This window comes from Toxotes jaculatrix, chromosome 22 (assembly GCF_017976425.1).
Source record: "Toxotes jaculatrix isolate fToxJac2 chromosome 22, fToxJac2.pri, whole genome shotgun sequence".
Lineage (NCBI taxonomy): Eukaryota > Metazoa > Chordata > Actinopteri > Toxotidae > Toxotes > Toxotes jaculatrix.
The window spans coordinates 7,104,826-7,121,129 of record NC_054415.1 but is presented as its reverse complement, the minus strand read 5'-3'; the positions used below and the strand labels follow the sequence as shown (position 1 = coordinate 7,121,129).

The following is a 16,304-nucleotide window of genomic DNA, read 5'->3' as shown; positions in this document are numbered from 1 at the left end:
AGCAACAACAAACACAAGCAGGGACCAGTAATCAACAAAAATGAACAATGTAAAAACAAAGCCTGCGTACTGGTAAAAAAAAAAAATCTCTGTCCCTTCATCTGTCTACAACCCTTTAAATTTATCTCCCTTTAAAATAGGGATTTCGGGAGTATATTCCATCTCTGTCCAATCTTTCTCGTTCAGCTCATCTTCCCTCCTCTCTGTGTAATGCTGTTTTCCCAGAGCCAGTGAGGCTCAATGGCCCAGCCACCCCAGAATTAGTCTCAGTCATGGCCCTGCGATGTATGTGTATGTGAGTGTGAGAAAGGGAGGGTAAAAGCACAGGAGCTACCACCCTTCTATCACACCTAGTGGCGGTGCATCATCCCATTAGCCCAGAAAAGGGCTGCCACATGGAAGAGGGCACAGGGGCTTGAGGGGAGTCCAAGGTGGAAGCCACAACACGCCAAAACCCAGTTTATCCAGTGCTGTTTAACTATGAGGAGGACAAATCTTGTTTAGCCAAGGGCTTTGCTGTCACATAGAGTGTGACATGTTTCTCAGGGAAGAGACAGTCATGGTCAAAGATGTTCACCAGTGCTACAGCTAACAAAATTCAACAGGAGCCTCAAAGCCAGCGCAACCCAGTTCTGGTTCCTATAATGACTAATAATAAATGTGATTATCATCACTAATGTGATAATCAAATTTAGAATATAAAGTTAGTAAAGTCAAACAAACGAGACAACAAGCATCTTGCACTGATACAGTATATAATGCAGTTATATAAATCACTTAATAAATGATGTATTTCATCCCATTCTGATCCCTCAATTTGCCTCAAGTAACAGATAAGAAACTTTGTCTAATCGATTCTGCAACATGCTGATCTGTGCTGTCTAGCAAGTTCTGCAACATGCTGATGTGTGCTACAATCTGCCCCCAGGGCTCTGGATTTTATACAAGTCCAAAGTGAAGGAAAAGTACAGCGGATACTCCTGATACTGGGTGTATACGAGTGTATGTGTGATATATGGTGCAGTGGATGAGGAGGATGTTGAGAGATACCAGATAGGCTTGGCTCTGGCAATAAAACCCCCTCAGGGGCTCTCCTGATCCCCCTTCCTCAAAAACACACACACATACACTCAAATTCTCTCCACGGTGAGGTACACACACTTCCTCCTTTCACTCTCCCTCTCTTTCATGCACACATGCACCTCTTCCTCCCACAAATACAGCCAACTCAGCTGATTTGCCTGAAAGTCAATCTGCCTTACTACTACTATCCTTTCCCCAATCCAGCAGTCCCCAATTCCCAGCCCTTACTCCACATTCTAGCAGAGAGAAATCAAATCTTTGCTATCCTTCATCCTACGTTCCTGCTCCTTACCTTCTTGACTCGGCCACTTTTTGTGCCCACGAAGACGAGCGAGTGGTTCTTGTAGACGTAGGCGATGACGGAGGTCATTTTGTCAATGCCGTCGGAGAAGAGAGGCTTGCCGCGCACCATCTCAGACACGCCCAGCGGTGCATTCATGTCGAGGCCACAAAAGTCATCATCAATGGTCAAGAGCTGCAGTGCAGAAGAAGAAGAGGGATTAGTGCAACAGAACTGCTTGGGCAAACACTTGCATGCCCCACTGGGAGAAAGGTTGGGGTTGTCTTCAGAGGCCTAAGCATGCTTTTCCAGATAAAACTACAACTGACCTGTGAGCTCAAGATTAGTAAAAACTGTAATGAATATCTTGTGTCGGAGTGTGAGTATATTTCCACAAGGGACAGATATGGATAGGGGAGAACAAAGAAGAAACATTTTGTATGTGAGAGAGAGAATGTGTGAGCATTTGTATGCGTGTGTGCGTCTGCTGGTCCACATGCAAGAAATGTGGAAACGAGTAAGAGAGATGAAGATGGAAGAAGACTGCAGTCAGGCTCTGGCTCTGTAACAGCGCCAGAGGCTGCTCTGTCAGGCACAATTCCCCACCGTCCACCCAATGCAACAGTAACTGCAGAAATGCCAGTGCCGCAAGATGCTCACTGTGAAATGATTCAAAGTGAGCTGAGTGAATAATAATAATAAAAAAAAAAGTGCTACACCCTCACACAGCTCTGAGGCAAATCATCACTATGCATCTAAATATATAAGTATTAAAAAAAAACAGGCTGAGAATAAGTAGAAATAGAACTCTTGATGGTTCATCTGTTTTGCTTTCTGTGAGGACATGCTGCTGTGATTTAGTGATTACATACAGATGGGTGTGTTTCATGTTTTGTACCTCTCTACATTTTGTGTTTTGCATGCATGTGTTTTATTCTGCCGGGGGGGATATTCATACCAGTCACAGAGGGCAGAATGACTTATGGGTTTTGATAAGAGAATAATGGTGCTGGGGATTGGTCATTATTCTGTGTGTATGGATGGATTTGAAACACTGGGTTTAGGACTGAAGCAGACATTGCTTGATTAATAGCTTAGCAATGTGGTGGGTTGCTGTGAGGAAAAAAATGCCTTGGCAGTTGACACTACATTTTTTCAAAATGCACAGAAAACAGCCGTAGTTAGACAAAACAGTGGGTGTGAGGTATGAAATTTACATGCTACTGTAATGACTTGATGAAAAGCCATCTGTGGTGGACTGCTTTGAATGCTGAATGTTTGAACTGTAGCCCTTATAAAACATGATGAACAGTGCTGGTCTGATAGTGAATGACTTGGCTTGCACAGGTTGACTAGCTGATAATGTACCAAACACAAGGTTAGTTGAAATTAAATTGAAGTTCAACAACAAAAGGAAAATGTCAGCTAAAGCAAACCAGAAATGGTAAAATCAAACTTTCAGGTTACGGTAAATTTCCTGTTCTTACAGAGAAATATCCTAACACGCAACCAAAAACTCTGAGCTTCACAAGGAAAAGATGAACGTGGACTAATAACATCTTGGCTTTCATTTGGCTTAAAAGCAAAAAGCAAAAAAAAAAAAATCAAACCATTTTCAGATCTACAGTTGCTCAGTGGTTTGAGCTGTCAGAAGTGGGGTGGTCTGGGGGGCAGAGGGTTTTTAGTTTATGTCTTATTTTTTATTTTTCTTCCTGGTTGTGTACCCCCTGGACTCTTGATCAATCTTGCAAGCACCAAGTGTCTCTTCACAACCTTTCACTAAAGGCCATCATCATCAGAAGCCTCAGACTGAGCCACAGAGGAAATATGGGGTCTGCTTTCATTAGACAAATGGAACATGGCTGGTCAAGGCCACAGAGAGCTTCAAGCTGTAACAAGGGGTTATATGAAGTGATATGAGCAATCGATAGAGATGATTTAAATTTGGGTCGAGATCATGTCATATGGTTAGAAGACTGAGATGAGGACGAAAAGGAACAGCAACATTTGGATTAGGGAGAGATGACTGATAACAATGCAAGGTCGGAAAGCCAAAGACAGTAAACAAAGGTGAATATTTGTACACGACAAAAACATATTTAAATGGACATATTTTCCTCTAATTTTTCTTTCTATTTTCTGCCCCTCCTTCTTCTTGCCCCCCCTCCCACCAAACCATGACCTTTTCAGAACGAGCTCCTGTCAAGAATGTACTCTCTGTCCTACAAGTCGCGTGGTGGCTTGCTGCTAGACTGACAGTGCTCTGATGAGAACCAAAGTAATGCTGTAAAATCACAGTGAAATATCTCAGTGTTACTCCTCATGCTAACCTGCACCTCCGCTCTAAGACAGCGATTCATAATCAAGACAGTTCCGCTTACTGTATGTTTTTTCCCCTCATCAGTAAAGCTGTTTTTCTATGCATTCATTCCTATTCCTTGTTTTTGTGACCCACTCTGTGCTGCTATCATCTATAAAGCAGCGTCATTGTCCCAGGGTTCAAAGGTTAACAGGGTCTATCAGGAGCAAAATGGAGTACTTTGTAGTATCTGGGGTCTCCATGATTGAACTCTTCCTCAAAGATAATAAAGGTGCAGCCACTTCTCCCAAGATTGATTACTTTTCCAAAAAAGTAGAAGAGGTTTTCATCATTTAAAAAAAAAAAAAAAAAAATCACATTATGTGTGTTTCTGTCAACACGTTAGAGTGTGTCTGTGTTGAAGGGGTGATGCACGTGGAGCGGAGGATGAGAATCTTTTTTATATGTGTGAAAATGAGTCTCTGTGTGTGTGTTTTCATCTCTTGTCACTGACACAGGCTGTTTTTTTTTTTTTTTGCTGGTTGCCAATCACAGCTGCCATCTCTGTCCCGCATTCTGCAATCTAATGAAATATACTTTCTGTCAGCCCTTTCAGGAAGCCGACACATTTTCATTACACCACCACCACCAAAACATGACATTTGCAGTTGTGATGCCAAAGACGTCTCTAGTCGGAATACCAAATAATATCAGTGTAGCCCTTGACATTGTCTACCAATAAGACAATGCTGTCACTGCTTCTGTCATGTTTTCTGTCCCCTTCCTTTCTTTCTTTCTTTCTTTCAACCCATCTCCTCAATGCATTTTAAGTGGGCAAAATCAGAAGAACTGCTTGACTAACCATTAAAACTAGAAGCTCAATTTTTAATCAAGCCTGGTAGGTATTTCAGCCCCACTGAGTCCCAGAGTGTAGCAACAGAGGAGGAAGACAGAGGGTTCCTCCCTAAAGACAGAGGGACAGGAGAGCAGAGTTTCTGTATTTGGACAGAGGCCAGGCAGTGAGGCAGAATCAGGTCACTCTCAGCCATATCCATCTCTCTGCTTCTGTCTGCCTGCCAGCACCAGCACAAAGAGAGCTCTCTTCTGGACTGTGCAGAGGGATCAGCAGATACAGAGTGGAGAGAAAGAGAGGGGGCAGTGGGCGCGCATGTAAGAGAGCGAGTTGCTCGATGCGATTAGTGGGGACTGAAAGGGATCCACTCTCCAACGCTCTCTGATGTATGGCCTAATCTGGGCTTGCACTGTTGTGAGGGCCCGTTCCATTGGCGAAGTTCACACAGTTAATGACACACATTAAACCAAAGAGACACTTCGCTTCATGTCGCCACTCAACCGTTGGAGGCTCCAAAGAGTCCATTTTCTTGCACCTCTAGCGATTCCTTTTTTTATTGCGGTTATTATACTGCATGTGGCAGTTTCAATGATTCCCTAATTCATTTTAGTATGCTGATTCTGCACTTTGTTTTTGTTTTTTTAATTATTATTATTAAAAGGCTTAAAAAAAAATCTTAGCTTGTTTTACTGTAGAGTTATTGATGATTGCATGGGAAAACCTCCCTTACACAGAAACATTGGAGGAGTAAAATGAAAAAGTATCCTAGTGGTTGCTCTTTGTATAATTAGCCACTTAGACATCTAGTATTTTCCTCCAGCCCTACTGTGCTAAATGACTGACCTGCCAAGATGATTGGCGGCACTCGAGAATTATGTCATGACTAAGTGGGTTTGCAGTGTTCATACTAAGATATAATGTCAACATTCAATTTCACTATAATAAAACATTGGCTGTATGACTCCTGTAGAAACAGTGAGTCACTTTGAAGTAAAGCATCAGCTAAAATGGTATTGATTACTTTAGCCATATATCAAGATATGCAGGAACATGTTTAATTAACAATGATCTGAAGGGATCTAAAGTATGTCAGCTCTAGTCCTTAAAAGAAATCATATTCTGTATATGCATTGAATATTTAGCTCAAGACATTATTCTCATTTTACTAGAAAATGGCAACTATTACTTATTACATTTGGAACCAATTCTTATTTCACTTGTACCTTTGAATTCTGCAAGTTTAAATGACGCTGTAGCCTTCATTTGGTCATGTGCCTGTGAGTAAGAGAGTTTATGTGCTTGCCTGTGTGTGTGTTTGTGTGTCTGTGTGGTGTTTGGCTACTGTGATGTACTCTGTCTGACTAGTGATCCATGGTGCTTTCCGTCACACTAGCAACACGTGACAGAACAAACCATCTTACACACCGTGAAGTAAACACACAAACAGTGAGCTGTGCAAAGCTGCAATTCCGCTCCCACTTTACTAAAACTACTCTGCCAACCCTGTTTGCACTTTTCTTTATGTTGTTTCTTCTTTTGTTATTCAGTCCTACCACCATCTCATCACAACCTTCTGGGTAAAACTGTTGTGTCCTGTCTCCATAGATGATTTTCCCATTTCCCTCTTCAAAAAAACATTCTATTTTGGAAACTGCTCAACCTTATACCCAACTGAGCCTTCCGAGGGCTCTTCTCCCTTTAGATGCCTGTTTCAGGCAGAAGCAGAAAGCCAAAGGAGGACAGAAGCCTCAGCATCAAAGCCCTGCTGGTCACATATTCTGACAAACACACAATTACTTCTGATGGCACATTTATACACATATTGCCAAGAGCATGAGAAGCAGTAACAACATTTCTAGGATGAAAATTATAGTGGGTCCAGAGATTAGTTCAAGGGCAAATAAAGTTGGACAACTCAATGTAGAATTAAGATGAAAGACTTACATACAATATGTGGATGCAAGATCAGCATCTAGTTGCATCTAACATGCACAAAAACAGTATATTCTTTTATGAGAGACAACGACATGGAGAAAAAGCACATTCACCCACAAACACATACTGAAACCTGGCTAAACTGAAAAGGTAGCACTTCATCCTAAGATCAAATGTGCAGTTCATTGTCTTGGTAAGAGCAGGAGTCCTTGTGAATCTGTTTCCAATGGCTGGGGTTCAGTGCTCTTTGCCACTTTGTTAACGCATCCGCAGGGCATTCCAAAGGAGAGAGCATTTTTTTTTTGCAGCACTCTGACTGAATCATGTTCAAGATTCAGTTTGAATGCAAGAGTGTCAACATGGAGTACGAGAGCTGTCACCAACTAGATTTAACTTCCCCTTTGCATGGCGCCTTGGGGACTGTTTCAAAAACTAGTCACAATGATTAGGACTGAAGAAAGAAAGAATATATATGTGGGCTCACACACAAGGCTGATTCAATGCCTGACAATGAGGTCACCTCAGGAAAGACGTGCTATCAATTCTGGCACATCAGTGCATTCACAGAATGCAAAGTGGGAAATGATGGTGTGAGGTAGTGCACATTCATATTAAACAAAGCAGCAAATTTATGTATATTGAAGAGTGAATGGGTATACTAGACTGTACACACACTTCTCACAGTGTGCCTGAAACAAAGTTGATTTATTTGCGTGCTCTGTTGGCAGATTCCGATGTGAGGAGGCAGGCTTTGATAAGCCTGTGATATTTTGTAAATTCGTGTTTGCGGATGCCCGCACCTGCCAACCGTTAGCTGAGCAGCTACAACAGACAATAAATATTGGTTAGGGAAAACAATCAAATCAGGTACTAACGAAACAGCATGACGATTTTGGAACGAAACAGACAGACATTATTAAAGCTAAAGCCAGGAGAGAGAAGGTAGGGGAAAATAAGAGACGAGATGGGAATAAAAAAGATGCAGGATTGAGGGAAAAAAAATAAATTCACAAATCAAACTAGGAACTGAAAAAACTTGATATCATAGAGAGAAAGATGTTTCAGATAACTCCCTAACCCATATATTCCGCTTCACTGTGTACTGGCAGCCAATCTTTCATTACTTCTTCTTGGAATCATCACTCGGCAATATCATCTTATTTTACACCCAAAAACTGTTTTTATCCAGTGATAAACAATAAACTGAGAAAAATAAAGCTCCATGTATTACCAACTACACAGAGTTGACAATTTATTAGGTACAATTAGCTAAAGCCATTGAAATCCAATATAGCAACTATCATATTTTCTTTTTGTTGATGCTGTGTCAGAGAGGTGTTAATTCAACTTGGTGGTTATATTTAAGGCTGCCATCAGTGGTGGAGCTGTATTGCATTTTATTATATTGAAAAGTGAATCATTTATGTAAATGGACAGATTTATGCAACTGTAATAAGAACAGAGGAGGAAATAAGGCGGTAGTATACATCGCCACATAGTCTGTATTAGGAGGAAGTTAGGGTGGAGGGATCAGTCAACAAAACAGTATTTTCATACAGGAGACTGCAATCTGTTTCCCGGTGTGAAACTGATAGTCACTGTTGTTTGTTTGATGGCCCTGTAAAAGGAAGTGTGTATTTAAATCCACACCATGATCTTTCCCTAATCCCCACCAGGTAGTTTTTGTGCCTATAACAAACCAAACCGTGACTGTTCCACAAGCTTAACTGTGTGTTTATTATTGTAAGCATGTTGACGAATGTCCGGCAGACCTGCCACCAAAAAGGCGCCATCTCAGGAGATGCTCCTATAGGTGGTAACACAGGGCTTGCTGCAAGAAAAACTATGACTATGATAAATTTGAGAAATATGATTCATGGAAACAGCAGTGGATTGCATTTAATGTAGCTGGGTGTAGCCAATTAATTATACTGGCAACTCAGTGTATTTTGGCAAATTACTTTTTAAATATTCTACAGTCCTGCTTGCTGGGGAGTAAGCAAATTAGATAGTTGGAAAAGACACAAAAGAGTTTTTAAGAGTCAGACAAAAAGACAAGAAACGACAGGGGAAAGAAATGAAGGCACCCAATTCAGTCAGTGTTTTCAGGCGGAGGCCAGCCAGCAGAGTATGGTGAAGGAAGCGGGAGACTTGTTTAATCACAGAATAATGATATTGTGATGGATTCTGACCTTTAGCAAGTGGTATCATGTATGGAGATTTAATTAGCGAGCCAGCCAGCAAGCTGGATAGCGGATATGTGGATGGAGTGGGGTGAAGTTGGGGGGGTGGGGGTGGGGGCCGTCTGGATGTTCTTAATGAATCCACTAGCCTTTCCCTTCCTGAGGATGTGGCCTAGACTGACTCATCTGCAGCAGCAACAACCAACCACTGATTAAGCCCGGCAATCAGGAGGAGGAGGAGGAGGGATGGAGATGGTCAGTGCAGGTGACAACGCTGTTCAAAGGTTGGTCAAACAGAACAAAACAGAAGAAAGAAAAGAGACTAATATGAAAAATGAAGGGGGGGTGGTCCAGAAGATGTCACATTGGAAGAGTTTCTTTCAAGTAGTGGATGAAACAAGGGAGGGATGAGCGTGTGTGTTGGCGGTGAGAGAAATCAAGGAAAAGACTCAAAGAAACAGCAGCGACCGAGTAGAATAATCTAATTAATGGGAGTGAATTCAGAATGTGAAGTCGATAGCACATGACAAATGTGGAAGAATAGCCCGTGGCATGTTAGTTAATGACATGTAATTAATGATCATTAGCAGAAGGGATGAGGGGATGGCCGTGGCCCATCAGGGACTTACAGGCAACCTTGTAATTTTTCTTGATGTTTAGAGGGGGGGAGCTGAACTTCACTCAATGCTTATGGAAAGCATTGTAAGGGAAAATAAAGAGGAGCGAAGGAGAGACGCATGGAGCGGGAACATAAAAGGATGAGAAGACAGGATGGTGGCGAGTATTTTATAAGAGCGTGAAGAGAAGGACAGGCAAAAGAAGAAAAGAGCGGCATAGGCAGTGAGCAATGAATCAAGGATGAGAGAGAAGAGGGCAGAGAGTGAATTTATTGCGATGCTGCTGTTCTGTTGTTCTGTTTTTTTTTTCTGCTGACACAGTGAACATGGAGGGAACAGGCAGCGGTTTTTTTATAGGTCACATGCCACTTCACAATGATCTATGGATGCAGGCCCTTTGCAGACTTATACTGTTGAGCACGCATTATGTGGCTCAGCCAAGCGTGGCCATTTGGGGGAAGCAAACCCCCTCACTCCTCCTGCACCCTACTCTCTCACTTCTCCCTCTTTCCATCTCTCCCACTCTGACTGAAAGCCTCTTAAAGACGGTGTAAAGCAACAAAGGTCGTAAGTGTCGGGTTTAAGTGTTTATATGTTACTACCCAGGCCCGTGTCCTGCAAAGGTACTTGTGTCCTTGAACATATTCATGTATCGTGTGGAGATTTGATTATTTCTTATTCCAAAACACTGGCACCTCAAAATACAAATGTTTCATTATCTGATAACCCCAGGGGACAGAAAATTATTCATCACACAGGATGAATGATTTCACTGTAAATCTAGTCGAAGAGCACTTCCTATAAAACCTCATCCAATCACAGAAATCCTCATTAACTCTCATCTCTAACCTGAACAATAGATGAGACAGGCACAGAAGAGCATTTCTACACTAAATACTGAATATTAGAGGGTTTTAGGTATGTAGCATGCTGGGAAAGTGAGAAGTGTCAGATTTTTGATGGAAAACGGATAATTTGCAAGGAAATGCAAATGAGAAATTGACATCATTACTGAGAGCTGGGAAGACTTCAAATGATAATGCTGATGAATGAAATAACTGAAATTTAAAATGGCACACACCTTGTATCATCTACAAATCAGTACAAAAAAGGAATATTAACTTCACAAACACCAAAACTGTGAAGAAAAAAATATGTAATCATATAAATATTTCAATGTTATTTAAAATTCATGACTGCATTAAATGTGATTTAAGGTTGTTAGTATACAAACAAGCAGGCCCCGTAGTAGTGAGAGGGTATTGCGGTCATGCCTGTCATGCATCTATTCTAGCAGAGAAAGTGTGTGTGTACAACATGTGGTTAAATCTATCCACACTGGGCCTGAATGTGTTTCATCCATATCAAAAAATGTGTGTGCCTGTGTGTGTGTGTGTGTGTGTGTGTGTGTGTGTGTGTGTGTGTGTGTGTGTGTGTGTGTGTGTGTGTGTGTGTGTGTTCATGTTAGTCCATACAGCTGGGCTACTCTAATGAGCCTGGGAGCTGTTCATCCTCTCCCTAATTGGAGGAAAAACACATCATGTTCGAAACACGACAGCGTTTCAAAGAGTCAGGAGAAAAAAAAAAAGAAAGTAAAAGAAAGCGAGAAACAGGGAAGACAGAGTAAGAGAGAGGAAGACACTGAGCGAGGAAGAGGGCAAGATAAAGGGGCATACCCTTAATACAATGCTCCCTCTCATCTAAGTTCCCTCTACAGTAACAGCCAAAAGAATGACATGCAGCATACCATTTAAAAAAATTTTAATGGTCTGTTATTTTATTCATATCATCTCTTTGTACTATTGTTTAAGGGAAATTTTTGATTACGATGATTTGCTTGTAATGCTCTGTAAACTATAATTTTTTCTTTTATAACATATTGCTTTATAAATATATATACACAGCATTTTAAATTTTGAAATTGAACTGAACTTCAGGTCATATTGAATAGGTTATATTAAACATTTTTGTATTTAAAAAGCCACTTCTATACATTGTTTGCATGTATGCACATAAACTACACAGTAACCTTTGAATGCAGTATTCAATCAGACTAAGAAGTAGAAGAAAGCATCTAACATTTTTTTTTCAGGACAAATTAAGAGAGAGCATGTGAGATCCCTAAGAATTGTAAGACAGAGTAAGACCCTTATTTGATATTTATGTGGTTTTGTGACTCCACAATTAGTGTCTCTGGTGAGTACAGGATCCTAAAAAGCAGTCTGCCTTCTACAATTCCCTAAGTAGCCTTGTTTGGTATGCTCAAGATTGTGTGTGTCTGTCTTGGCTCCCTACTGTACATCCAAGGGAAGCACAGTGTAGAGAAGATGTGAACGACAAGTTTAAACTGTATTTCTGATGATATCTGAGACACCGCGCCCGCAGTCATGCATTATTTAAAGTAGCAAAGGAATTAATCAGAGTCTCACAACCAGCGATTCATAAAAATCAAACATGGGATATTAGAAATACAACCATCCATCACAGAAATGTGCACCGTTATCTTTCCCCACAACTCTTTCTCTTAACATTTAACATGTTCTCATTGTGAAAAGTCTTACAGGAAATATATATGGCCTATATTTACATCTATTAATTTACTAATGCTCAAGCAATAGGCCTCCAACTTCTGATTTGTGTGTTTGTTGTGTGTCCACGTTTTTATGGCTTAACTCCACTCTGAAGCAGCCTGGAATGATCTGATCTGCATTTTAATATATCACATAATAAGTTCATATAACAAGTTATTTATTGCCATTCTACTTGATCAAAAACCTCCCTCCGCCTTTAAAAGCCACCGTCTCCGTCTCTGTAGAAGCCATACTTACAAGTGTGGTGGCACGTGTGTGTGTGTGTGTGTGTGTGTCAGAACTCATCTATCTCCTGCAGAGTCCACCATCACTTGTTCAGCAGGGTCTAATTTATGCAGTGGTGGTGGCGATACTGTGGCGCATGCTGAAATGGCATCATTCCTCAGGACTAACCCCTGTGTGCTCTCTCACACTTCCTCTCCCTGCTGACAGGTCCACCCTAGGCATGATTTATCAGGCCCTCGGGCAGCAGACAAAGACGCCCTGGCACGTGTACCGTGCCAGAAACTGATTAATAGATAAACGCAGTGATTCCAGAACCAAACACAAGAGAGGGTCAATTTCACATTATCTTGAGATAGCGCATTGCTAAGGTCAGAGCAATATGGACTAGGCAGCGAGAGGATCAAATTTATGTTTTTGAAATATAACCATGACCAAGCGATCAGAATCTTGTTAGAAGTATTTGTAGCTGTATAAATTCCCATTTGAAGCTCGTAGGGATAATACGGATTACTGGCCTGGGCGAGGACACTATTCGTCATTCCAATGATTATAACTCTTGGTAATTTTTTCTCTTAATTTTTGTCCACCAGTTCATTCAGTCAGTTATCCAATGCTACAAAGCTTAAAGTCTGTCTTCATTTTGCAGTTTCATGGATTATCTATAGGTTACATTAATAATTATATAATAATCAATATACCAAAACCATCACGCTCCAACAATAGACATTTAGCTGACCTATATGCTGAAAAACAGACCTCTTCAGTGAGGCCTTATTTTAACCAATTATCTACACCTTACTGAACTTGAACTGTTCATATGGTTTATTTATCCATGTAATGCAGTGCTATGTAATGGAACATGATAACTAACATTTCACTCTGATCAAGGTAATTTTCTATTTCTTGATGTTGGCAGCTTTTATTAATGATGTAATATGAGATCAAGAAAAAAAATGCATGAAACAGCTATGGCTGCTTGTGAAGGTGGTCTCAACATGCACCCCCCGAATTGAACCTTGTTTTTTTTTTATGTGCACAAAGTGAGAAATCAAATGAACTGAATCACTGAATTTGTAATGCTGTTATGGAGAATAGAATTATGGTAATTTGGCTGAGCATTCAGCTGCATTGTTTAAAGGGTGAGCGGATTAAAAGAGGCAGTGGATGGTTAACATCTCATCGTTATGGGATGGAGCGTGAACCCACCCAAGAACACAGTGTTCAAGAAGGCCTCCCGCAGTGCACCGGAGCTCATTATAGTAACAAGCGGGAGAGCCTTCACAACTGATTTTCCTCCAGAGATCCTCACTTACAGCGCCCGTCAATTAGAAATTATTTAAACAATAAGAAATTATTAGTAATTTGTTTCCCTTAATACAGCTTTACAAATAACATTCTCCTTAATGAACGAGTTTGAGTGAATGAGTGTGTATGACATCTTGAACAGCAGGTTCTGGATGTGTATGTTTGGAAAAAATAAGATCTACAAACACAGTCCTGTTATTTTACACTACAATATCAACATCTGGAGCTCTTCTTCAAAATCTATAAATAGTTTTTGTACTTTGCCACAAAATGTGTGTATACATTATAGTAGTACTCACCGCACTGCTGCAGGGGATATCTTTGACTTTGAGCCAAGCCAGGTCCAGCGTGCCCTCACCCTTGTAGCAGGACTGCAGCCTCTCCTTGATTTTCTCATTGATCTTCCGCAGGGAGAAAACACACAGTGCAGAGTCCTGGGAGGCCTGACGTGGACGTCTCTTCTGACCTTTTGAGAAGACAGCAAACAATACATCGTCGTCCGGTGCCACATCTAGTGAGCGTGCCAGGATTGCGCCAGCTTTGGATAGGTAGGCCGCCTCGAGTAATCTGTATTCCACGTTGCCACTAATGCATCCAATAGGCACCTCCACATAAGAGTTGAAGGCAGTGTCTGCCTTACAAAGGCGGACAATCTTGGAAGTGTACACCTGTTCCCGACCAGCAGAGGAGGATCCCGTAGTCGGCCCACCCCCCATTTCAGGCTGTAAAGTCAGAAAGTAGACAAAGTTCCCACTGGCAAAGCCGTAAATGTAGTATATGTCAAAGTCTGGGATGACAGTGAAGGTGTCGGAGGGGATCTTAATCATAGAGGCCACAAACTCATCATGGAAGACATAGGCAAACATGCCATCCTCCTCTGAGTTTCTGGCCAACTTGCGGCTAGAGATGGTAGGGAAGTACTCTGGCTTACCATCCACTGCTGTGGCTACAAACAGCATGTCTGGAGAGGCATTGCCATATGAAACAATGACACCGAACACAGAGCCGCTCTCATTGACACCAGAGAGGTAGTGCTCCTTCTTGTGGAAGGGCTCCCCTAGTTTGAAGAGGTCATCTAGACGGAGGAGTTTGCAGATGCCCTGGTAGAGGCTGCCACATGCCAGCAGCCGGTTCTCCCGGTAGTCCATCAGAAGCATCTTGTTGACATTGTTGGTGAGTGTCAGTGGCTCACTGCACGGCTGGACAATACGTGGTGGGTAGCACTTGCGGTTGTCTTCATCTGGGCCGGTCTCATGCGACACCTGGACCTCCAAGTCCGGGGACAGTTTGTATATGCGATTGACAGCTCCCAAATAAACATTGCCATTGCGATAGTCCACCGCCAGATGGTTGAATGTCCACTCAGGGTTCTCAGCACGAAATGATGCATACTCCTCCTCCTGCAGGGACACTGTGATGACCTGGGAGCCGGCACTGTGAGCCTGTGGGGCCTGCAACACTGTTTGTGATGACACAGGAAGCGCCAGACTAGACAGGAAGCAGCATACAAAAAAGCAGGTCCATGTCCTGGTGAGGGATGTCATGGCTGTGCTGATGGTGGGAGCGGTGAGGAGAGGGAAGGAGGCACAGACCAGTACTGTTGGCCAATTAGGATCAAGCTTCTCTTGAGATGGAGGACATTATGTACCTAAAGAGGGAAGAGACAAACCCCTGTGACAACCAAGAAATTACTGTACATTCAAGGCAAGCATAACATATTGATACACATTATGCATATGAAGACATTGTGTGATCTTTGTTCTTATTCCATCTGGCACAGATTAGAACAGAGCATTCTTATAAAGAATAATGAGGAAAAGAGGTGAAGAGGCCACACACTTGAGACTCTAGCACAATCTATAATTGGAGAAGAAATGGGCTAGACAAAAAAAAAAAGAAAAAGGCTAGAGCACAGTAGAGATTTAAAAAGGCTGTATGAAGAAAGCTTCATCCAGTAAGATCAGCTCATGGATTGAGGAAGAGGACAGAAGAGAAGGAGTAATGCATTGTCTCAGAGGAGGTGATCAGCATGGCTCTGCACCATCTCTCTGCATGGACCCCTGCCCCACTCCGCCCCTCCGTGCCTTTCTGCTCCAGCTTCTATGCACCTAATTGATTCTCCCCTTGGAGTGGCAATTTGCATGCTTTGGCGATTTCTCTCTTTTCTCCCAATAGGGCTGCTCACCTGCTGACACTGCTAGCAGAGAGAAAAGGACCTACTTTCTCTCTTTAAACATACCTACACAGACACAGACACACACATGCACGCACGCATGCACACACAAACACACTCACAAAGTAGGAGGTTTATGGGCAGAGGAGGAACAATTAGGAAGGAAATGCAAGTGGTTGCAGAAATACGTTTCCCTACAGTCCTTAGGTCATTTGAAAGCCTCAGCAACACACATACAGCCATAACAGACAGGCGCACACACAGACACACACAAAATAAACATGTACCGTGCCACTTTAATGGAAATTTTGCATGTAGTGGGTAGAATTGTTATATCTATACGTCCAAAGTGCCTCGCATGCAGTCTAAGACACACACACACACACGGATTATCAAGAGGAAATGACAACATTTCCTGTAAACATGTTGGTCCCCTGTGTGCGTCGCCTGCTCATTAGGCCTCTCCAGTGGCAAGTTGGGTATTATGAGGAATGGTGTTCACCTGGGTAGTATCCAGGTATTAGTGTCACACAGACACACACATAAGAAAAAACGTCCTGAAACACTCATCCAGATCATAAACTCCACAATATCAAATACTGGAAATACTTTCTTACATATACCAATTTGTCCTTCACATAAAAAATAAAAAATTCATTCCATCAAATTTAAATCAACAGAACAAAAGGGAAAAGAGTTTGCAACTATGATCAAGGTATTAACTTGTAAAAAGAATATTGTGCATAGAACTTACAGTATA

The 16,304-nt window shown here is 41.8% G+C and overlaps 1 protein-coding gene across 1 annotated transcript in view; it reads right to left on the bottom strand.

Annotated features, from left to right (window-relative positions):
- The window catches only part of plxna4 (plexin A4), a 251,605-nt gene that overhangs the window by 212,115 nt on the left and 23,186 nt on the right, over window positions 1–16,304 (bottom strand). The window contains exons 2-3 of the mRNA XM_041030041.1: window positions 13,671–15,019; window positions 1,376–1,558 (exon numbers count right to left, since the gene is read on the bottom strand). Of these exons, the coding sequence (XP_040885975.1) occupies window positions 1,376–1,558; window positions 13,671–14,915 (1,428 nt within the window). The 5' untranslated portion in view covers window positions 14,916–15,019. The remainder of the gene's footprint in view (window positions 1–1,375; window positions 1,559–13,670; window positions 15,020–16,304) is intronic.